At 52.4% G+C, this 22,550-nt stretch overlaps 10 protein-coding genes across 10 annotated transcripts; 5 read left to right on the top strand and 5 right to left on the bottom strand.

The window, feature by feature from the left end:
* Positions 1-775: 775 nt before the first annotated feature.
* On the top strand, positions 776-1,840 carry A1O5_11548 (uncharacterized protein; the record flags this gene model as incomplete). Its single annotated transcript, XM_007752120.1, has 1 exon — positions 776-1,840. One exon carries the CDS (start codon positions 776-778, stop codon positions 1,838-1,840), a length of 1,065 nt encoding a protein of 354 aa, XP_007750310.1.
* Positions 1,841-2,459: 619 nt separating this feature from the next.
* A1O5_11547 (uncharacterized protein) lies at positions 2,460-3,359 on the top strand (the record flags this gene model as incomplete). Its single annotated transcript, XM_007752119.1, has 1 exon — positions 2,460-3,359. One exon carries the CDS (start codon positions 2,460-2,462, stop codon positions 3,357-3,359), a length of 900 nt encoding a protein of 299 aa, XP_007750309.1.
* Positions 3,360-3,554: 195 nt separating this feature from the next.
* On the bottom strand, positions 3,555-4,688 carry A1O5_11546 (uncharacterized protein; the record flags this gene model as incomplete). The annotated part of the gene is made up of 2 exons (XM_007752118.1): positions 3,555-3,986; positions 4,149-4,688. The coding sequence occupies 2 exons, from the start codon at positions 4,686-4,688 to the stop codon at positions 3,555-3,557; spliced, it is 972 nt and encodes a 323-aa protein (XP_007750308.1).
* Positions 4,689-5,580: 892 nt separating this feature from the next.
* On the bottom strand, positions 5,581-7,356 carry A1O5_11545 (uncharacterized protein; the record flags this gene model as incomplete). The annotated part of the gene is made up of 5 exons (XM_007752117.1): positions 5,581-5,902; positions 5,973-6,001; positions 6,058-6,370; positions 6,502-6,521; positions 6,580-7,356. 5 exons carry the CDS (start codon positions 7,354-7,356, stop codon positions 5,581-5,583), a joined length of 1,461 nt encoding a protein of 486 aa, XP_007750307.1.
* A 1,029-nt stretch (positions 7,357-8,385) lies between these two features.
* On the bottom strand, positions 8,386-9,271 carry A1O5_11544 (uncharacterized protein; the record flags this gene model as incomplete). The annotated part of the gene is made up of 2 exons (XM_007752116.1): positions 8,386-8,884; positions 8,937-9,271. 2 exons carry the CDS (start codon positions 9,269-9,271, stop codon positions 8,386-8,388), a joined length of 834 nt encoding a protein of 277 aa, XP_007750306.1.
* Positions 9,272-10,149: 878 nt separating this feature from the next.
* On the top strand, positions 10,150-11,853 carry A1O5_11543 (cyclohexanone monooxygenase; the record flags this gene model as incomplete). Its single annotated transcript, XM_007752115.1, has 1 exon — positions 10,150-11,853. One exon carries the CDS (start codon positions 10,150-10,152, stop codon positions 11,851-11,853), a length of 1,704 nt encoding a protein of 567 aa, XP_007750305.1.
* Positions 11,854-12,158: 305 nt separating this feature from the next.
* On the bottom strand, positions 12,159-12,851 carry A1O5_11542 (uncharacterized protein; the record flags this gene model as incomplete). Its single annotated transcript, XM_007752114.1, has 1 exon — positions 12,159-12,851. One exon carries the CDS (start codon positions 12,849-12,851, stop codon positions 12,159-12,161), a length of 693 nt encoding a protein of 230 aa, XP_007750304.1.
* A 923-nt stretch (positions 12,852-13,774) lies between these two features.
* On the top strand, positions 13,775-15,555 carry A1O5_11541 (uncharacterized protein; the record flags this gene model as incomplete). Its single annotated transcript, XM_007752113.1, has 3 exons — positions 13,775-14,878; positions 14,933-15,266; positions 15,323-15,555. 3 exons carry the CDS (start codon positions 13,775-13,777, stop codon positions 15,553-15,555), a joined length of 1,671 nt encoding a protein of 556 aa, XP_007750303.1.
* Positions 15,556-16,417: 862 nt separating this feature from the next.
* A1O5_11540 (ATP-citrate synthase subunit 1) lies at positions 16,418-18,654 on the bottom strand (the record flags this gene model as incomplete). Its single annotated transcript, XM_007752112.1, has 5 exons — positions 16,418-16,477; positions 16,532-16,579; positions 16,634-16,959; positions 17,009-18,411; positions 18,467-18,654. 5 exons carry the CDS (start codon positions 18,652-18,654, stop codon positions 16,418-16,420), a joined length of 2,025 nt encoding a protein of 674 aa, XP_007750302.1.
* A 1,796-nt stretch (positions 18,655-20,450) lies between these two features.
* Positions 20,451-21,966, top strand: A1O5_11539 (ATP-citrate synthase subunit 2; the record flags this gene model as incomplete). The annotated part of the gene is made up of 2 exons (XM_007752111.1): positions 20,451-20,891; positions 20,953-21,966. The coding sequence occupies 2 exons, from the start codon at positions 20,451-20,453 to the stop codon at positions 21,964-21,966; spliced, it is 1,455 nt and encodes a 484-aa protein (XP_007750301.1).
* Between the last annotated feature and the right edge of the window lie 584 nt (positions 21,967-22,550).

Raw genomic sequence — 22,550 nt, 5'->3', positions numbered from 1 at the left:
TGGTAACAATGGTGGACAGTTCAATGAAATGGTTTTTCTGCTCGTCCGCGAAGCAAGAGCAAGCATTCGATCGAAATTCGATCCGCTGGAGGGGAAACCACTTTTAATGCGGACTGATTGGCGGGCCAAGCATACATGTCGGACCTCCTGTGACCTCTCGTGTTCGTATCCCTGAAGGTTGTTCAGCTCCCACCAGGAGCCCAAGACAAATGTCCAGGCGCCCTAAAGCAAATAGAGTGCTCCAGCGTCAGCATCTGCTGCCCGTTGCCAGCACTCCTTCGCAAAAATAGGATGCCAACCAGGCAGGGAAAGCTAGGTGAGGACATCCAGCTGCATCCGAGCGAGGAAAAGCGTCAAGTGTTTCACGGAAAATACATGGCCTGGATTCTTTTCGAGTCTTACAATACAAGGCTAATTACATTTCATTTCTCCGGAGCTCTAAATGACTGAGCTGAACCAACACTCATTTTCGTCTTCCCCACACAGACGCTCGTATTCTCTGCCCAGTCTTTCGTGTAACTCGATTTCCATGGCCAATGCGCAGCAGGAGTGCTGGCACGAGCCTAGATGCCATGGAAACGACAAGAAGAGAATATGAAAATGGAAGTTTTTCAGCTCCAGTTACTGCAGCAATCCAAGATCTTTTATGTCTGGTTTGCTACTTATTGAGGTCCTTCTTCTACTTCTCTGGCACAGCTGCTAGGACTTCTGACAGTACCTGCGCCTTCCAAGTACCAGTGCGGAAGTTCCCTTGTCTGCCTCCAGGAAGTCAAACATGAAACCCTCCTTTCTCTTTTTGCTTTGTCTTGCAAGCAAGGTGCTCTCATGGGGCGAACTAGGTCACCGCACAGTCGGATATCTTGCTCAGATGTACTTCTCTTCTGAGGCTGAGAGTCTGTTCGACGAGCTCGTGCGCCCGACCGAGTCATTTGACATCTCCGATGGTGCAGTCTGGGCCGACGATCGGAAGGTGCAAGGCAGAATGCCTTGGTCAAAGGCGTGGCATTTCATCGATGCAAAGGACAATCCGCCAAGGAGGTGTAAGGTGAATTTCAATGCCGACTGCGATCCCGACAAGAAATGTATTGTCGCAGCCATCACGAACTTGGTGAGCTCTTCTAACTACTTTTCTCTACATCTGAACGTTAACCGACATGGCTTTCCTGGCCGGCAGACCACCCAAGTCAACAACCCGCGTTTGAAACGAGATGACCAGAGTGATGCTCTAAAGTTTCTTCTGCACTTCCTCGGCGACGTCAGCCAGCCCTTGCACACAGAGCAGAAATGCCGCGGAGGCACGAAGCTCATGGTGCAATGGGGCAAACCAGGTTCCAGGGAAGAGAACCTTCATGAGATCTGGGACAAGTTCATCATCCAGAAGCTCCGAGAGTATAAGCAGCCGCGGGAGAGTGACCCCGGCAATGTTTACGACAAACAAGTCTCAGTCAAGTGGGCGGCGGACCTAAAGGAAAAACTGGATGATGGCAGCATAGACGTAGCCCGGGAATGCACGGACATACACGAGGCACAGAAGTGTGCACTGGAGTGGGCGTCCGAGGCTAATGCGTTCATCTGCACATACGTGCTCAAGGACGTCGGTATCAATCTCGGACCTGATCCTTGTGAGCAATGCTGCCTGTGGGACTGGCAAGGACCGGCGGACCTTTCCAAGGGGTACTACGAGGGAGCGGTCCCCATCGTTGAGGAACAGGTTGCTAAAGCCGGGTGGAGGCTTGGACAGTGGATCAATGCTTTGGCGGAGCAGCGAGTCAACATGAAGAGAGCTGGAGTGGCGTTCGGCGATGACGTGTTACAAGTGCAGCCCAAGCTGGAAATGTAGCCTTGAAGAGAGATTCAGGCTACGTTTGCAAACCACCCTTGCCACAGAGTGGTCTTGGATTCAGATGGCTTGCTGCTCCAGACAAACGGTCGTTTTCTGAAGTGTCAGAGAAGTCTCAGTGTAATTCAGACGATCGAGTCTACCAAAATAGGAAGAAAAGAGTCTCAACCATGCCTGCGCCGGTGTTATATCCCTTGTCAAGAGCTTGTATAGCTTTGGTAGCTTTTTCGGGCGTAGTTATGGTGACAAGGCTGATGGCCCCTATTTGACGGCCCTTAGCCTGCCGCACGAATACATAACCCCAAAAGGTGCCCAGGTGGGGTCAATGCTGTCTGACGGGCTTCCGTTATGGCTGCTCACCCGTTCTCCCCAAGTCTTCCCTGTTTTTCCGCAGACTCCTTTTTTGTCAGACGAGTTTTTATAGTGTCGTACTTAATGCCCCACGCTCCACATCTGGACTGTTCGCTTCCAGTTCAATCTGCCGAAGACATGGTGGAGTAAAGCGATCTCAGGAAACTAAAGTACTCGGTACATTAACTCGTCTAGATCCCCATGACCAAGCATCGTCTCGATTCACCCATTGCCTAAGATCCAACACATCACTTTACCGGGCTCCAAAATGGCCTTTCAGCGGATCTGCCTCATCGGCGCCTCTGGTAACCTGGGAAGTCTGATCCTCAAACACCTTCTGGCTTCCCCGCAAAATTTCAAGGTCACGGTTCTGTCACGCAATTCTTCCGCGGCAAAATTCCCAGACACAGTCGCCGTCGCCCGCATCGCCGACGACTACCCCGTCTCCGAGCTCACGAATGCGTTCAAAGACATGGACGTGGTCATCTGCGCGATCTCCATGATGGGAATGCACGAACAGTACAAATTCATCGACGCCTGCCTCGCCGCGAAAGTGAAGCGGTATTTCCCCACAGAATTCGGCCTCGACGACTTGCCGGACTGGCTATTGCAGCTGCGGGACATGTTCAAGATCAAGCACGACGTGCGCGACTACTTGATCTCCAAGCAGGACACGGGTCTCGAATGGACGAGTATCTGCTGCAACGCGTTCTTCGAAATGGGTGTCGCTTCGGGATTTTTCCAGCTGGACTGGAAAAACAAGAAGGCCGTCCTGATAGACGGCGGGGAGGCGAAGTTCGTGGCGACGACGTTGGATACGGTTGCGTTGGCCGTCGTGAGGGCGATCGAGAAGCCCGAAGTGACGAAGAACCGGATCTTGCTGGTCCAGGATTTCAGGACGAGCCAAAAGGAGATTTTGGACGCCATACAGCAGAAAGTCCCCGGATGGCAGGTGGAGAACGTCGAATATGGGTCCTGGCTGGAGAAAGGAAAGGAGCAGGTCAAGAGCGGCGATAACAGCGCGCTGCCCAAGTTGACCTTTGGCACGTTCGCGCAGGGAAATCAGTACGAAGGGAGGCCGGAGTTTGGGAACGAATTGTTGGAACTCCCGACAAAATCTTTCTCCGAGGCAATGGGGATCTTTTGGAAGGAATACGAGAGTCGTTAGAAAGAGTAGAAAATGTTGACGGTACGTGATCCAGGCCGCCCCGGAGGTACCTGGTAGTAGGGCTCGACAACGAAAAACCGCTGAATTAGGACACTCTGGGTCAGCATGGGCCTTTTGAAAGAAAACAGACTTTCTGCCTCAAGGGTCGATATCCCGAGCTTGTCACATATCGGTGCACATAGATCCGGTACACAGTCAATCGAGTGGTAGAAACAGGCCACAGTCGCAGATCGGCCTGTTGCTCACCCAAATCTTCCCACACCGGTAGCAGAATTCGGCCGAGCAAACGCACGTCATATGGTTGCAGCCTTCTCGCCTTTCCACGAGATGTCCACAGGCCGGACAGAATTTCCACTTCTCTTTGGCGATGAGCGCTTTCAGCTTCTTGTCGCGCTTGCAGAGCCCACCGTGTTCTTTCGCCCTGCAGCCCATACACATCCTTCTCTTACAAAAAGGGCACTTGGCGTAGTCTTCCTGGACAAGAATTCCTGGAATGTAGGCGAGGCAGTCCTCCCATGGACAATACGTGGGGTTTGCCGTGTGAAGCTCTTGCAGCCACTGAACGAAAACGTCAAGGAAGTCTGCGTCCATGCCACCGTGCTCGCGAATCACCTTGAGAGGCACGCTCTGGCCACAGCACTTCAGCTCGTTTCTGGTCCTGAACATATTCCGTAGGCCTTCTGTCAAGCCCGCCGTTAGCCGAAAGGAGTAGTGGCCTCTGGAGCAAGATGGTCAAAACTTGCCGTGAAAGCATTCCAGACAGAATGAATGGCGACATTTCAAGCCTACCACGTCGACTCTGAAGAACGGTTCCATGCACACAGCACAGTCGACTATATCGAACGGTGAATGCTCGGCGCCATTTTCCTGGTTTCCTAGATCCACCCTTTTTGCCCTAGCTCGAATGGCCAAGTCTCTCAGAATGGCGCTTCTCCTGGCATTTTTGAGCTGGGAGGCCTCATCTGCATCTTCGAGTTGGCGGATATGCGCTTGCAGGGCTTTATGCACGACCTTGAATTCCTCGATGGCGTCATAGAGACAGACATTTTCAGGGTGATGGACTGCCCGGACACAGGCTCCCAAATAGACGGCATTCTGCTGGACTTCTTGCTTTGTGCTCTCCACGAGGTTGTCGACTCCCAGAACATGCGGAGGTGAGCGAGGATAGTCACCGAGGACACGGAGCAGGAACGAATAGCTAAATGGAGGAAGTTTGATGGACACCGTGGTGTGGTGGGCGTCGGAAAAGGTCGCAACTATGAGGCCTTCACCGTAGATGGCGTTGAGGGCATGTATCTCGTCAGCCAAGGCAGCGTTGTGGACCAACATGCTCACATCTTGAATCGGACTTGTGATGGGCTCGAAGGCGAGTTGGTCAGCCACCTGCGGAGGCAGTACGAGACAGGCACGGCCAGGTGATATAAAAATGCCACTCCCTTGTATTCCATCCTCTACATACTCCGGAAGGATTTCCATCAATGAGTCAGACAAGTCGCTTGTCCCAGCCACTGTTCCTAGTCATTGAACAAGTGCCTGGGGCCAAATGCAAAGTTCGAGGTCTATGAGTCATTCATCAGGCCACAGAGTACTCAGTGATACAGGCTGTATGCTACCCATGTAATAGCTGCCATTCCAGGCTTTGTGAACCCCAGGAATACCCAATAATCGCCCAAAACCAGGCAACTTTCCTGTTCCCCTAATTCTATCCTTCATATAAAGACGAATACAAGGGCTAGGCCCCATGATGTCGTCCTACTTTGACCTGTTCATCAAGTCTGTAGCCGGCACAGAAATACCACTTTCTCGATCCTTTGTTCGTCGAATGTCCTTTCCGTACTTAGTTGTCCTCGATATTGGGACTGTACGAGGCGAGGCACAAAGATAGGTTGCTGGATGCCTAAAGAAAGCGGTAGGTCGGTCCCAAATAGGTGCCAGAGTGGGCCGGTGAGCCACAACTGTAAGGTGATTGGCCTGCAGGACAAGGCTGAGGCCACATGCCCACACAAGGTCTAAAGAACAACGAAAGACCTCCCTTATTCGATCGAAGTAATCCCCCCTGGGGATTGTCTTATCTTTATTTAGCAGAAGTTGTACCTGATCTGTCAATCATGCTCGTACATAGTTGTATCCTCGACAGTGGCCAGTTTGCCGTCATCATTGCCCCTTCCCTCGTCTAAGTATAGGAAGATTGTCGACACTTCTTGCAAGGAGCAGATCACATCTACTTCATCTCGAATGTCTCCTGAGCCACCTCGTGCTCCTCAAATTTGTTCTTTTCTATGGCTTCAAGATCACCCCGGAGTCTCGCTTGTAGCACGTGCTTGTACTCTTTCTTCGCGAAGAGCACGTCGATCTCCTCCAAGCTAAGGCCCTTTGTCTCCTTGACGCAGAAATAGACAAAAGGTACGGCCAAGACGTTGAAGACGCAGAACAGGAGATAGAATTTCCATCCAGAGGCTTGGATTCCCATCGGCCCAAACTTGACCACGATAAATGTGATGATCCATTGGGTGAAGACACCCATGGAAGTGCCAATGTGACGACTGTGGACGGAACGGTTAGCTTGAGAACAATCATGTAAGAATGGTCCTGTCCCCGGGAACGGGTACTCACACATGGAGAGGTGCAATTTCTGGAACGTACTAGGATATCACAAGTCACCACTTTTCCATTCCGTCGTCCGGGGGAAAACACTTACGATCCACGGAGCATCGCACCATGAGGCCCCAAATGCAAACTCAAACAAGAAGATGCTGACCACGGCCAGCTTATTGGAAGAGTCATTGTTTACAGCGAGTCCGATGGTGAACAAGATCATAAACAGAGAGCAGAAAATAGCACCCCATAACATGACTGGTCGTCGGCCAAATTTCTCTGTTGTATACACAGTCGAGAATGTGCCCCCCATGAAGAGCAAAGTGACGCCACCGCTGGTGATGGCAGCCTGGTTTTGAGACATCCCAAGCGAATGAATGAAGAGATATGTCGCGTAATACGAGACGATATTGTTGCTTTGCATTTGTAAAAATCTCAAGTCAGCGATAGTACTTAATGAGGCCAGTGGGGTACAGGTCGAAATCTCTCTCAATGATCTTGAACTTGAGAGGTTGGAAGGCGCCCCAAGAAAAAGGTCTCTACTCACCCATCCATTTGTTGGAAGAACTTTCAGACGTCAGTTCCAGTCACTTCTATCTCGGTAACGGGTTGTGGGCCCACTCACCTGAACAAGGACACCCAGCCACAGCCGCCAGGTCGTATTGACCGGGGAGTTGTCGTAGAACAGGTTCTTGAAATTGAAGTTGTACTCTTTCTCTGCTTCCAGGGCCGCAAATACGTCGGAGCGTTGTTTGGTTACCACCTCACTGTCCACTGGAACAGAGTAGATTCGAGCCATGACATGATCGGCGTCGGCAATCTGGCCATTTGCGTAGAGGTAGCGAGGCGACTCCGGGAGAAAGAAGATCATGGCAAAGGTCAACAAAATGAAGACGACTTGGAAAGCTATGGGTAAGCGCCAGACTGCCTCTGTACCGGGATAACTGCGAATCATGCCGTAGTCGAACCAGTAGGCGATGGTGAGACCTAAGATGACTATCGAGAGTTGAGTCGCAATCAACGCACCGCGAGACTTTGCTTTGGCTGTTTCGGCAACCCACACGGGCACCATCACCGTGATAATGCCCATCCCGAGGCCAGCAATGACACGTCCCGAAATGAGATACGAGGTCCCATGGGCTCCAGCTTGCAGTCCGGCACCAAAACAAATGAGGATTCCCCCAATGACAACAAACAGGCGGCGACCAAGCATCTGCCCGACGAAACCACAGATAATACATCCGGTCAGGCAACCAATATCGTAAATCGCCACGATTGTGCCCTGCAAATCTGCAGCGTTGGCATTGATGTGATTTGCGGACAGGAAAGTTGGAAGGGAGATGAGACCTCCAAGGACGCCTTGATCGTATCCTAGGATCACGCTGTTAGCTGCCAAGGTCATGGCAGACTTTCGAGACTGGAGATACCGAAGAGAGTGAAGGCCCATGCTGAGCACAAGGTAATAGCTGCCTGGAGCCAAAATCCCTTGAGAGATTGAGCGTAACCTCTATTGAACGCCGACATGTTGATGGGAATCGACAGTAATGATCACGCAGATCTGGGGAACAGGAGTCCTGGAAGATGATAGAAGGAGACAATGGGTATTCGCCGGATATATGCAAATTGCTGATCTGATCTGCTTCGGGAATCATCTTCCCATGGGGACTGCTGCGTGGGATAGCTTGCATATCCTACCCACTTTGGAAGACATCACGATGGAGAGTTCTCCTCGCACCATCCGGTTTATGGGCTCCGGGAAGTCAAAGCATGAGTATGGCCTAGTATACCACCGAGGCCGATCAGGAGGTTTTCCGTCTTTGTGCGGGGATTTGTGGAGTGTCTGCTGTCGTCTTGTGTACCTAGTAACTCCATACCGAAATGTTGTGGAGCGGTGGAGTTCCTCGTCCTAGGACAACGCACAAGGCCCTATGACACACGGGGGCCCCGTTTACTCAGGCTCCTGACTCGATATTTTGGTTGTCATATGCTAGTAGTAGAAGGACGGTGATTAAATTTGGGGCAGATTCAGGGATCTGCGACATACCGGGGATGGAGCGGCATTGATCAGTGCTCTTGTTGTGATAGGTGTAGATTTCCCTACCTGTCAATATCATTCTTCTGATAACTGTTTCTCATGCTTTCACCTCTGTTGTTGCCAAATTGATGTACGGCCGCACATAACTCACAATGTTGACTTCCAGGGTAGGAAGAGAGTTGGAAGAAAGTTCAAGGGACGAGGCGTTAAGAACTTAGAGTTAACCTTTCATCCCACGAAGCGCCGGCAATGCTTCGTAAATTCTAATCTGCCGTATTGGTTAAGATTATAGAAGAGGCTTAGCCCAGCTCTACCAAGCTACCGTATGGCAACAGGAAAAAGGTACAGTGAATGAAGTATGCAATTGGACGGTTCAGCCAAACATTTGCTGCCTTTTCACCGGATGTCATGAAAGCCGCCATCATTGACCACTAGCGACCCGTTCATGTAGCTGCTCTCGTCACTCAACAAGAAGCTCACGACATTTGCCTGTTCCTCAGCAAAAGCCATCCTTCGCAAGGCAATGGCTTTGCTGACTGGAGACTCTTGGTTTTCCTTTGACCCGATTGTCCCTTCGGCGCCCATCGAGTGCTCGACCATTTTGGTCAGAGTCCACCCCGGACACAGTGCATTGACACGGATCCCGTCCGGCCCATAGAATTTGGCTCCGTTTTTGGTCACTCCGACCGCCGCATACTTCGAGGGAGTATAAGCTGCGAGACCGGCAGCTTGGAGTCCTGAGATGGAGACAACGTTTGCAATGGCACCACGTTGTCCTGGGATTTTGTGCGGGCATGGTGGTTCGAACGAGATCGGACGAGGAGCCTGGGTCTTCATTTGCAGCGCCTGGTATTTCTGGCACAACCAGAGGCCCCTGGTATTAATGGCATGTGTCCTGCAACAGTCAGGACTTTCAACTGCTAGGCCCAACAATCTAGCCCTCGCACCTTTCAAAGAGCTCTGTGGTGATGCTTTCTTCTTCAGACCAGATGGACTCGCAGATTCCCGCACAGTTGGCAGCGTAGTCGAGCCGACCCGTCCACGCTGTGGATGAGGCTATCGCGTCCTTGACCTGTTGCTCCTGAGTGACGTCGAGTTTGAGAAACCTGGTCTTTACATTCCACTTCTTGGCCACCTCGTCTGACACCTTTGCGCCCTCTTGTTCGTCCATGTCGGCTATAATGATCGAGATGCCACGGCTTGCAAGTTTGTGGGCAGTGGCTTTTCCTATGCCACCACTTCCCCCGGTGATGAACGCCACACGCTGAGCCATGCTGGCCATCCTCTACAACTGCTAAGAATTCAAGGGAATATACCTAGGTGAAAAGCTGATGAGGTCGAGTGAGCCGTCATGTCGAGCACCTGCCTCCGATTAAGAAGGATCGCACAGGCTGCACCGTCAATCATGCCTGCTGGTCCTCACACTTGACAGCTGCACCACCGTGGAGACGGTTGTCTGCAGGGGGAATGGAGACCATGCACACAACTGCGGTCTTTGAGAGCCGCGGGGAAGATGAGCAGGCCGAGGGTGACATGGAGCAATGAGCAATGAGCAATGTCCTACCCAGTATGTACCGGCGCCTGGCAGACGCATCTTGGCAGCCGAGCTGTCCACTGCTGCCCACCGACCCCAACTGCCCAACGTCCTGCGGCAACGGCCCCGCATGCACATCCGTTGCCTGCCTGCGCTGCTCTCTCCCTTGATTCCTACTCGATCGCCAGTGCAACGAAGACGGACTTATTGATCTGCTGCTCGTGGGCCCGAATCAAAAAGAGATTGATGCACAGACCCTAGCACAACCCCCAGATTAAATGCTTACAAGTCCAATCTTCAACAGAAAGAGCAGAATGAGTCTCTCCTCACCCACCGTCCGAAGTCTCCATTCCACGGGAATCAAAACCCGGCGGGCTAGCCGAGAGATCACTGCGATAGAGCCTGGGGAGCCTCTCACGCACATAGAGCACCTCGCTAATGCATCACCGAGCGATGACCCCGCCTGGAATCCGATATTCGAACCATTTCCTTTACCTTGGTCCCCCTGTATCGCAGCAGCCATCGATCCGACCTTCAAGAGCTTTGTGCTTTCTCTTCACGGGATTTCCTAGTCTTGCTTTGCAAAACCCATCAAGCCCTTCTTGATAATTGACTCAATCATCGAGATGGCGCGTGTAGAGACAGATTTTGATGCTCTTATCGTCGGGGCAGGCTATGGCGGCATCTACCAGCTCTACCGGCTGAGGGAGATGGGACTGTCGGCCAAGGTGATAGATATGGCAAGCGATGTAGGTGGGACTTGGTATTGGAATCGTTACCCTGGCGCAATGAGCGACACCGAGAGCTTCGTCTATCGATTTTCATGGGACAAGGAAGACTTACAGACCTACCCCTGGACACATCACTATGTCAAACAGCCTGATGTCCTGGCATATTTGGAACATGTGGTTGAGCGTCATAACTTGCGCAAGGACATGCAATTCAACACCGAACTTCTCTCTGCGATTTGGAACGATGACGCCAAATATTGGCAAGTGGAATTGAGTACCGGAGAGAGTCTAAAAGTACGGTATCTGGTCACCGCATTGGGTCTCCTGTCGAAAGCCAACTACCCCGACATACCTGGCATCGATACTTTCCAGGGTCTGAAGGTTCACACGGCGAAATGGCCCCAAGGACTTGATCTTAGTGGCAAGCGTGTTGGCATCATAGGGTGCGGTTCGACAGGCGTCCAAGTCATCACCGACATAGCTCCACGGGTCAAGTTTCTGACCTGTTTTCAGCGACATCCTCAATACAGCGTCCCCAGCGGCGATCGACCTGTCGACCCTGCCTACCGCCAATGGGTCAATGAAAACTACGACGCCATTTTCGACCAAGTGAGAAACTCGGCCGTGGGCTTCGGCTTCGTTGAGTCCACAATCCCATACAAATCCGTCGCCTCGGCCGAAGAACGCGAAGCCATCTTCCAAAGCCTCTGGGACGCAGGTAACGGCTTCCGCTTCATGTTTGGCGGCTTCAACGACATCACCACAGACAGGGAAGCCAACGAAGCAGCCTGCGCCTTCATCCGTAAGAAAATCCGGGAAATCGTCAAAGACCCTGAGAAGGCCCGCAAACTCCAGCCGCACGATTACTACGCCCGTCGGCCGCTCTGTGACGGGGGTTACTTTGAGCAGTTCAACCGCGACAACGTGGACGTGGTGCATCTACAGGAGACCCCTATTACACGCATCACCGAAAAGGGCGTGCAGACCTGCGACAAGCTGTACGAGCTCGACGTGCTCATCTTCGCAACGGGCTTCGACGCCATCGAGGGCAACTACAACCGCATCCGCATCCGCGGCCGTGGCGGCCTCACCCTCAAGGACTACTGGGACCCAACCGGCCCGACGAGCTACTTGGGCGTGTCGGTGCCTCACTTCCCCAACCTGCTGATGATCACGGGTCCACAGGGCCCGTTCACAAACCTGCCGCCCGCGCTCGAGGCCCACGTCGACCTGATTTCGCGCTTGATCGGCCGTGCGGAATCGCTGTGCAAAGCCAGTCTAGACTCTGCCGCGACGCCGCCGGTCGTCGAAGTGACTCCTGAAGCCGAGAAGGAGTGGTGTCTCGAGTGCGAGCGCATCGCCGAGGGGAGCCTGTTCAAGGAGACCGCCAGTTGGATCTTTGGCCAGAATGTACCTGGCAAGAAATACGCCTTGAGGTTTTTCTTTGGCGGCCTGAAGGCCTTTTATGACAATGTCCAGAGGGTCATTGATAACGACTACGCCGGTTTTAAGGGTTTGGGACAGCGAGCTGACGAAGATGACGCAAATGGGAAACCGGCGGCGGCGGTAGAGGCGAAATCTGTAACGGCACGTCTGTAAGACAGCTGACCTTCGACTTTGGAAGCGCAAGACAAGAAATCATTTACAGACTGATCAATAGAGTCAAGTCTTCAATTTATTTATGGATGCCGAGAAAAAAAAAACTTCCTACCCTGCGAAAGCCCGTAGTGATAACGAAAAGCAGAAGCATCTCTGATTGCTTCAAAAGCAATGAATCAAGTACAATTTCGTAATGAGTCATGACCAAGTTCGTCTCTGTATCAGCTCATTCAAAAAGCCCATCCATTCGTTAATGGAACTTCCAAGCAACAGTCGTCGCTTGCGAGTCTTGTTGTCATTTCAATTTAGTATCTGCTGCCACTGCCACCCCAGCTGCTATTGCCGCTGCTGTGATGCTGCTTCTTCTTATCCTTCAAAAAGTCTTCGGCGACACTCCCAAGCAGAGCACCTCCGATAGTGCCCAAGAAGCCGTGACCAGCCTGTTTACCCAAGAAGTGGCCACCGAAGCCGCCACCAATGGCGCCGAGAAGGCCACGATCACTCTCGGTCATCGGAGGAGCTTTTGGATCGTAGTTTGGCGCATTGGGGTCAGTTGACTGAGGGGCAAACTGGTGGTTGGCCACTTCGGGTGGCAGGCTTGTACCTTGGCCTTGTTGATGTTGACCCCCTTGTTGGGCCATTTGGGCTTGGTAAGCCTGATTTTGGGCATAGGCATCGTTGCTGCCGTATTGCTGAGGAGCAGGGTTGCCATAGTATCCTGCGTGGCCTTGTGGGTTGCTAGCGTCGTAGGCACCGTATTGGTAGCCAGCTTGACCATGCTGGAAGCCGCCAGCTTGAGGCGGCCCGAAGGAATCTTGTCGGCGAGGTGGGCCAAAGCCTTGGTCTTGAGGAGGATACTGTTGGTAGCCTTGCTGGGGAGGGTACTGTTGACCGTATCCCTGCTGAGGGGGATAGCCTTGACTACCCCCATACCCTTGCTGAGGGTACTGTGAGCCGTAGCCCTGACCGCCACCGTAGGAGTCGTAGGGACCAGACATTGTGGATGAGATGAGGACGAAAGAATTTATAGCTGGAAGTCTATGGTGAAAGTGATTGATGTCTGAACAGGAAAGGGCAGGACAGATAGATCGATGAGGAAGGGAAGATTTATACGAGGTGTGAAGGGTGAGAAAAGAGCTTGCGCAGCTTGAAGGAATCTCAGACCGCAGACTGCGAGATGCGCGGTTGAGGACGTTGGTGAATGCGGACTCAGCTCAGCAATTATTCACTCATTCACCGAGCGCAATGCAACAGCTGAGCCCCGCGGCAGCGAACAGAAGGACCCCTCTTTGCCCCCGTCTCAGTGACCACCAGCCAAAGAACTTGCCCATTTCTGGGTGCCTCGTGGCCTGTGAGTGGTCACCCGGCTGTTCTTTCAGGTGGCTCTCGGGGTCCACATGGCCTTTCCGGGAACGAGTGATGCCTACCCAGTATTGCCCAGGCCCCCCTCCCCCAACCTCCTCTGGCCCTTCGGAGGCCTTTCGTTTACCCAGATGTTTCGGCCGACGCTCCCCTATTTCTCCGGCTTGGCCGCACATTTGAGAACTTGTGGCGGAGTTAATCACGTGGCAGTCGTCACACCTGAAACGCCATCATGATTCATCACCTCCAAAGGACCTCCCACCTTGAGTATTGTGGCGCAGTCTCTTCTCACAAGCGGCGATTGGACGACAACAACCAAAATCCCCATCACGGACATCAACGGTCGTAGGCAACACCTCGGTATTTTCCCAATTCCCCTGGGCCTTGACCCCAACCAATACTGATTTCCCGCGAGATAGACTCCATCATGACTGTGCAACTCCGCGATCACTGTCGACGCCCTAGTCCGCGATTCAACTTGCTCGAAATGCTAGGTCGTCTTCTGTTCCTCCAGTTCGACCTTCCTGCTGACCGTTCTGTCCTGCTGATCCCGTAAAAGATGGCGACGTATGACTACAAAGAGGCCTCGGCAATAGCTCGTAAGAGGAGAGCCGCTAATATTGCTGCTTTTCACAAGACTCCAGCATGGAACGAAGCGGACCTGCCTAAAAATCTGACAGAGTATGCCCTCAACTCTGACTACTACACCGACGAGGAGCGTCAGATAATTCAATCAGAGGCCGACGAGATCCTTGACAAGATCAGAACCAAGACATGGACCGCACTACAAGTCGCAAAAGCCTTCTGCAAGGCATCCGCCTTGGCCCAGGAACTGACCAACTGCTTGACTGAAGTGCTGTATGCAGAAGCGATTGAACGAGCAAAATATCTTGATGACTACCTCGAGCGCACAGGGAAGACTGTTGGTCCGCTTCACGGACTACCCATCTCGCTCAAGGACTGTTTTGTGACAGCACCACATCCTTCCAGTAATGGAATGGCGGTATTCGCCAACGAGCCTCTTGAAAAGGATGCCTTGCTGGTCACCATTCTGCGTGATCTGGGTGCTGTCTTCTATGTCAAGACAAACGTCCCGGTCGCCATGATGATGGCTGAAACGAATAACAATATCTGGGGAGAGTGCCGGAATCCTCTGCACAAGTTCCTCTCTCCCGGGGGCTCCAGTGGTGGCGAGGGAGCTCTCATAGCCTTTAAAGGCTCGCCGTTAGGGATTGGCACAGACGTTGGCGGCAGTATCCGTATCCCTGCTGCATGGTGCAACATCTACGGCTTGAAACCCAGCTTTGGTCGATATCCCCATTATGGAGCCAAACCAGGTATAGCCGGACAGGAGTACATTCTATCCGTCAATGGGCCGATGGCGAGGTCTCTGAAAACACTGCAGCTGTACTCGGAAGCTCTCTTATCTGAGGACGTGAGACCCTGGGATCATGACCACAAGTGTCTGCCCATTCCTTGGAGGAAGAACGTCATTCAGCCATCAGGCCGTAAACTCCGCTTCGGTCTGATTGGTGTCCATGATAGCCTTGTTCATGTTCACCCGCCGGTGGAGCGTGCTTTGCAAATGACCCAGGCCGCCCTTGAGAAGCAAGGCCACGAAGTTATTCCCTGGTCCACCGAGGATCATGAAGCGATTGTGAAGGTATGTATTGCCGTTGTTCTCCGGACTGTGTCATTCTTTCATTGACGGCCCTAGAATCTCCAAGCAGCTTTCTTCGACCTTGGCGGCGCCGCAATCATGGACCTTATCACACCTTGGGGAGAGCCTGTGTTCCCGAGCATGGAAGGATATGCATTGGCAGCTGCCGCAGGTGAAGGCGAACTCGGACCGACCAAGATGCGAATGATGAACCTCCGGCGCAATGAATTGCAAAAGGCTTACCTTGACCGCTGGAATGCGACTGCCGCGGACGGAAAACCACGATTAGACGGCCTCATCTGTGCCACTTCTCCATGGGCAGCTCCCCGGCTGGGTCAAACCCAGAGGCAGAGCTTATATGTTGGCTACACGGGCTTTGTAAACTTCTTGGGTAAGCACCGGACTGGTTCCTTTCATCGCACCCCAATACTGATAGAGTCAAATTAGACTTCTGCGCCTGCACTTTTCCAGTCACATTTGCAGACAAAGATCTTGACAAGGCAAGAGATATGAGCACCTTCAAGCAGTTGAGCGAGATTGACGGCAGAATCCAACAAGATTACGATGCTGAGTTCTATCATGGAGCACCAGTGGCGTTGCAGATTGTCGGAAGGCGACTCGAGGAGGAGAAAGTCCTCGAAATGTGCGAGGTCATCGACAACTGTCTGAAAACGGTTTGAACAGCTATTAGCTAGCTCTATTAACGGGAACTATGTACCTTGTAAGGCAAGGCGCATTCACGAATGATTTCATTTTCGCCTATGAATCGCCACTGCCTCGTTGATCAACCGTGAGCGGAGCAAGCCCTTAGTAGTGACACTCTCTTGAACCTTGCGGCTTCAAATCTACTTCACACTAGACGCTACATACTCTTGAGTATTCCTTTCTTCCTACAAGCCAAATCACTTTCGCTTCGAACCCTCAGGCTTACTTTGTTTCTGGAGCCAGCCAGTCCGGGGAGTCAGTATCCCCAAACTCCTTACGTGCAATGGTTATTCTTCGCGCCTGAGGTTGATCGGCAGGATATTACACTCCGCGGACTCATAGACAACTAGGCTTCTGATATAAATATGCGAGGCCAAAGCCAAGTCAGGCTCTTCGGTCGCCCTTCGGTCGGTGCTCGTCAGTCGTATCTCTCACTGCGGGATCTGGTCCTTGTAACACGCTCTTATCCTACCGTCTCTAAGGCGAAATCCTGGTAGAGCAGAAATGAGACTAGGAACAGAGTGGAAATCAGGTGAAGGAAGGGTTGTGTCCAGGCGTTGCGCGGTGCAGTGGTGACAAGAATATGTTTGCGCCGCTGCCGCTGTCTACCAGACCATTCAGCTGTACACTAACCGAGCCCCCATTTCTCCCGCCAATCTTCAGTCTTTTTGTACCCTCATCATGGTCTTTCGTAAGTGATAATAAACTCCCAGCCCCGTCTTGAAACCGCAATGCCTCCAATGTTGCTTCAAACCGATCCTACCAAAGTCATGGTCTCCGACATTCGAAGTCGCGTTGGCACACTTTGCAACCCAACGCTGGTACGCAAAATCACAATCACTGGGTGCTGACCTCCACACGGCCTTCGTTTCCGGGAGTCTTTCCAAGAGTAGGAAGCTGCATTCTATTAGTGGCGAAAGGCAATATCGGAAAAAGGGGAATTGAACTTACGAGGTATGTGATATCGTCCCACGGATGTCTATACAATCCAGTGCGCAGCTAAAGGACCGTTAACGATTTGTATACACAAAGGCATTGATGGGCAGAACTTACTCTCTTTTGATCCAGGTAATGGGCGATGAGACCAATGGAACGACCCAAGACAAACAGACCGTTCAAAACACCAATGGAGAGATATTGCTCGGCTTCTTCGGCGGAGAAAGAACCTCCGTCCCGGAGCAAGTCGACGAAGCAGACAGCAATACAACCATCAACGTTCAGGATCAAGTTATCCTTCTTCGAGGTAGTCACGGTCTCAACGGCAATAGCATAATCCAAAAGCTTATGCGATGGGAAGTGCTTGAGGACAAAGTCCTTGACAAGTTCCACACGCAAATCAGGGTTGTTGCGGGACTTGATTCGGTGACCGATACCAGGGACTGAACAGAGTTAGCCACTAATCTGCGAGCGGTTGAAAGTCTAACATACTGAGCTTGTTCTCTTTTCTCATGGTGTCAACAAACTCTCTGGGAGACCAGCCTTTGTCAAAGGCCTTGGTGAACTCCTCGGCAGCACCATCCAAGGCACCACCAAATCGAGAGCCAATGGTCAATAGACCAGCGACTAGCGAAGAGATCAAATCTTTGCCTGCACGCGCAGTGATGATGGTGTTCATGGCACCAGACACGGCCGGACCGTGATCGGCAGTCAACATGAGCACCATTTCCAAGAATCTGCTGGCGTAGGCAGGAAGGCGGCGACGGAACCACAGAAGAGACATGACACCGCCAATACCAATTTCCTCCTTGAAGACGTCCGAGATGGGCATACCCGCGTAGAGCAATTCCTGGCCTCTGTCGTCGGAGATGGTGGAAATGAACGAGGCAGGCTTTCGGATAAGCCCAAGTTCTTGCGCCCAGGCATAATCCATGGGGATCTTGGGCACGGCTGGCTCAGGAGCAGGCTTGATAGTGCCTTGCTTGACGAGTTTCTGGTAAAGGTCACTGAGGACCTTAGGCATGTCTTCGAAAGTATCGGGGACGTAGAAGCCGGCCTCTCTCATCTTCTGGTTCTTGACAACAGCGGTTTCGAGCTGGGAGTTGGCCGAAGCACCAGCGTGACCGAATTGAACTTCGGTCTTGAACATGCTGGCGCAAGTTCCAATGGCCCAGGCGACAATGGGCTTGGTGATTTGACCATTCTTCACAGCCTCAATGACTCGATACTCCTCGACACCACCAACCTCACCCAGGAGCAAGAGGATCTTGCATTCTGGCTCTTGTTGGTATCGGAGGAGGTGGTCAATGAAGGAAGTTCCAGGATATCTGTCACCACCAATGGCAATACCTTCGTAAACGCCATCCGTGTTTTGTGAGATGATGTTGTTGAGCTCGTTGGACATACCACCGGACTTGGAGACGTAGCCAACGGAACCCTTGCGGTAGAGCTTGGAAGCAACAATGTTGTCCATCATACCGCCAGTGTTGCCAATCTTGAATGCACCAGGCTTGATGCCACCAACAGTGGCCGGGCCAATGATTGTGATTCCCCTCTCCTTTGACTTGACCATGATCTCACGGGCACGTCGCTCAGGGACACCCTCAGCAATAATTGCAATGCTGCGGACCTGAGGAATCTCCATCAGTTCCATAGTAGAGCTGTAGACGGATCGCGAAGAGGCAAAGTTGACAATGGTGTCCACATCGGGATGCTTCTCGAAAGCTTTCTCGACGGATTGGTAGACTGGGAGGAGAGTCTCGCTGGTACCCCAGTACATCTTGCTGACGAATTGACCGCCAAAAGTGTAAATGATACCGGCCACGGAGGGGGTCTTTCTCTTGCAGATGAAATCAAAGTCCAGCATACCCTGGACTGCCTTGGGCTGCATGCCACTGTCCGCGCTGTCAGGTCTCCCTCATCTTTCTACATGTCCAATGGGTAACTTACTAGATGAAACATCTGGTCTTGTTGTGGAACAGGGCATTCTGGGAAGGACTCAGTGCTCTCGAGGGAGGAGCAAAGCGGCGAATGTTGTCGTTGGCGGAGAAAGGAGTCTCGGAATCTATGCTGTCGCCATTTGGAATGTCAATCGTAGGCACCCCGTTGCTGGCAGCGCCCGCTGTTGCAGAAGGCATGGCGGATGTGGTGTTCTCAGGGGAGTTTTTACGGACTGGGAGGCCCATTGTGTCAGCAGCTGAAGAAGAAAACCCAATGGATGAGACGACAACAGCGCAAGCGATGAGAGACAAAAGAATTATATTCCACCGTCCCTCGTTTATCGAGGAGAGTATAACAGGAGGGGTGTGAAGGGGGGGAAATGGTCAAAGGAGTTGACGGGAATCAATTGAGACTTTCAAGGAGACTTACAGTGGGCGAGGGCAGTTGTTGAGTATGCAGAGCGAGCGGAAGAGATTGAAGCAACGGCAATTGGAATTCAGCAGAGAGATTCAAAATCGCCGACGAGGAGAAGAAAAAGATGAGCCCAGTTGAATTGAAGCCGGCGGTGGTGGTGGATGGAATGGTGTTCACTTTCTCAGGGTACAACAGGGTTGCCAGTGCGCAATGTGGAGAGCGAAGATGATGAGCGTGCGTGACTGGATTAGGGATCGTCTGTTGAGGCAGGTCCGGTTAGTTAGCTGCACGACCCAACCAAGGGAAGCTCCTGGGCGGGCGCCCGAAAATAGGAATGGCGGCCCCCAAAGTTGTGTTGAGGGCAGCATCCAGGTGCATCCAGGTGGCATTACCACGCCCACCAAGTCCAGCACATCCCGCTATCGCCCAGCAGTCTCTCCGGGCGGTGAGATTTTTAGTGGGGGGCATCTGCATGGACCACCCACTGTCGCCACACAAGCCTTTCAGCCATGTGCGCTATCGACAGCCACTATGCCCTCCTGGGCTGCCCGGATGTTGGAGAGGCTGAGACCCCCTTTACAATGACATTCCCACATCCGCCGAGTCTGCAGGGTGCGGGCCTGAAGGACCATTGAACTCCCCCAAACCCTCTATCGATTGGAAGGAAAAGGATCTTTCTCGCGTGCCCAACTATTCGGAGTCCGGCCCCCGTCAGAAGTGCACGTCGTATCTCGTACTTAGCCCGGTGGAACAGCCGTGCATTGGCGCAGCCTTTACCCGACTTCCTCCAGGGCAATTATCTGTCCAGATTCACCGAGGCCACAATAAAACGCTCCATCGGTGCTCGAGACTGAACCAACAGGAAATTTGGTGCCGATAGTCGCCATCGTCGGCGTCTGTGTGACCTTGATCCACTGACTTGAAGAGGTAGTTGGGCACCAATAGATGAAGCGTTGCGATGACAACTCGGCATTGGAATTTTCGTCGACAGCCTGCAGAACGAGGCGCAACGTCACAGGCTCATGAATTTTTGGCGGTGACCGACAGTTGGGGATTGTCGGTCAAACACCATGACCATGGAGTACTTGGTAGAGGCGACGGCGATTGCGGGCGGTTTGTCCCTGGCGTTGGCGCGGATTAGCAGCCTACTAGCCTACTAACCTTAGCTTCCACACCCTAAACTACATGCTGAGATGCCCCTCGATAAGTTTAGCACGCCTAGTCCCACGCCCACAAAGCCTACCCCTGCTCCCAACAACCCACACTCCAGGGCCCTAGCCTAAATGGGATCCACTCAGAAAAAGTCGAGGGCAGCATTGTATCCCTCCGAAGGCCAACAGTAAACTGTGCGAGCGAGTAGCAAATCTGGCCCCAGCCGTTCATACCGTTTCTCCTTACAACTTCACGCTCGCACTTTTCCATTCAGCAAACTAGACTTGATCTTCTTGTCAACTGTCTTTGCTGTGCTCTTCCTTCCGAAATCTGTCTTCTATCTCAAAAGCCAGGACATCTTCTCAAACCAATTCCCCCCCCCCCCTGAGCCCTTCTCGCCCTTACCCCTCACCTCACCGCCGCAACAATGTCAGCAAAGTCCATTCTTGAGGCCGACGGCAAGGCCATTCTCAACTACCACCTAACTCGCGCTCCTGTCATTAAGCCTACTCCTCTGAAGGCTTCTGGCGTTCACAACCCTCCTCCTAAGTTGGCCTCTATCTTCTTTCCTGAAGACCAGTCAGTCAAGACCGTTTTGGACCAAGCTGAGGCCACTTATCCCTGGCTCCTCCAGCCCGGCTCCAAGTTCGTTGCAAAGCCAGATCAATTGATCAAGAGAAGAGGAAAGAGCGGTCTTTTGGCCCTGAACAAGACATGGACTGAGGCAAGAAAATGGATTGAGGAGAGAGCCCGCAAGGAGATCAAGGTCGAGCACGTCATAGGCACTCTTTGCCAGTTCCTCGTCGAACCCTTTGTGCCCCATCCTCAAGATACTGAATACTACATTAACATCAATTCCGTGCGAGATGTGAGTTCCAGCAATCATATGCGTGACCTGCGGCGGCAGATAGGCTAACTGCAACCCCTAGGGCGACTGGATCCTCTTCACCCATGAAGGTGGCGTGGATGTCGGTGATGTTGATGCAAAGGCCAAGAAGATCCTGATCCCAGTCGACCTGAAGAAATTCCCTTCAAACCAAGAACTGGCTGCGACACTGTTACCCGACGTGCCCAAGGGTGTCCACAATGTCCTGATCGACTTCATTGTCCGCCTGTACTCCGTCTACGTGGACTGCCAATTCACCTACCTCGAAATCAACCCCCTGGTCGTCATTCCAAATGCCGCAGGCACCTCCGCCGAAGTCCATTTTCTCGATCTTGCCGCCAAACTCGACCAAACGGCTGACTTCGAGTGCGGTGTGAAGTGGGCCATTGCCCGAAGCCCCGCTGCTCTTGGTCTGCCCGGTGTCAAAACCGACGGAAAGGTCACCATCGATGTCGGCCCGCCAATGGAGTTCCCTGCGCCCTTCGGTCGTGAGCTCAGCAAAGAAGAGAAATACATTGCGGACATGGACGCGAAGACTGGTGCTTCGCTCAAATTGACCGTTCTTAATGCCAAGGGCCGCATCTGGACCTTGGTCGCGGGTGGTGGTGCTTCGGTGGTGTACGCCGACGCTATTGCTTCCGCCGGCTTTGTCAGCGAACTGGCCAATTACGGTGAATACTCCGGCGCCCCGACAGAGACTCAGACGTACAACTATGCGAGAACTGTTCTGGATCTGATGCTCCGAGCACCCATGCACCCCGACGGCAAGGTTCTCTTCATTGGTGGCGGCATTGCAAATTTCACAAATGTTGCTTCAACATTCAAGGGTGTCATCCGTGCACTCAGGGAGGTGGCTCCCGTTCTCAATGAGCACAAGACTCAGATCTGGGTTCGTCGCGCTGGTCCCAACTATCAGGAAGGTCTCAAGAACATTAAGTCGGTGGGTGAGGAGTTGGGTCTGAACATGCATGTGTACGGCCCGGAGATGCACGTCTCTGGCATCGTACCCCTGGCTCTTTTGGGCAAGACCACAACTGTCCCCGAATTTGGTGCTTAGATGAAAAGATGATGTTTTGATGGTTCCGTGTCTTTTGATCTAGAGCATACCAAGTTATCACTACGACCTTTTGACGATGGATTGGCGTGGGGGTGGGCGACGGAAAAAGAGAGGTTGCAGGCTAGGTATGTTTCTTTACTGGAGTTCAACTTGGCGACTCTGTTCGTGGTGGAAGCATTATGTGCGTGGGTACCGTGTACGACAACGGTTCAGCTGTCGTTTTACGTCGTGCAGCAGATGCCATGACAACTCGAGTAGAAGACCAAGCAAGCGACTTTGTAAATGAACAACATTAGACCGAGACGGTAATGACATTCTGCTTCCAGCAATTGTGTATCTGTGTGCCGGATTGCATCTTATGTGATCATGGCGTAAGCCATTCCGACCTTTGCTTCACGTTTCAGGTGCTTGTGTTATAGCGCAACTCTCAAAGATTAAATAGCGCAAGGCTACGGCCCCTTTCCATGAAGCCATTTTGTCCAGAGATCCAGTATCCTCGAGAACATCGGCCAGAATGGACTTTAATTCCCACATCACACACTTCGTGAAGTCAGGCCACATTCATGGTACACATCCTGCAGAGT

This window comes from Cladophialophora psammophila (assembly GCF_000585535.1).
Source record: "Cladophialophora psammophila CBS 110553 chromosome Unknown aczJe-supercont1.26, whole genome shotgun sequence".
Taxonomy (NCBI): Eukaryota; Fungi; Ascomycota; class Eurotiomycetes; order Chaetothyriales; family Herpotrichiellaceae; genus Cladophialophora; species Cladophialophora psammophila.
This window is presented reverse-complemented; position numbering and strand designations above follow the sequence as displayed.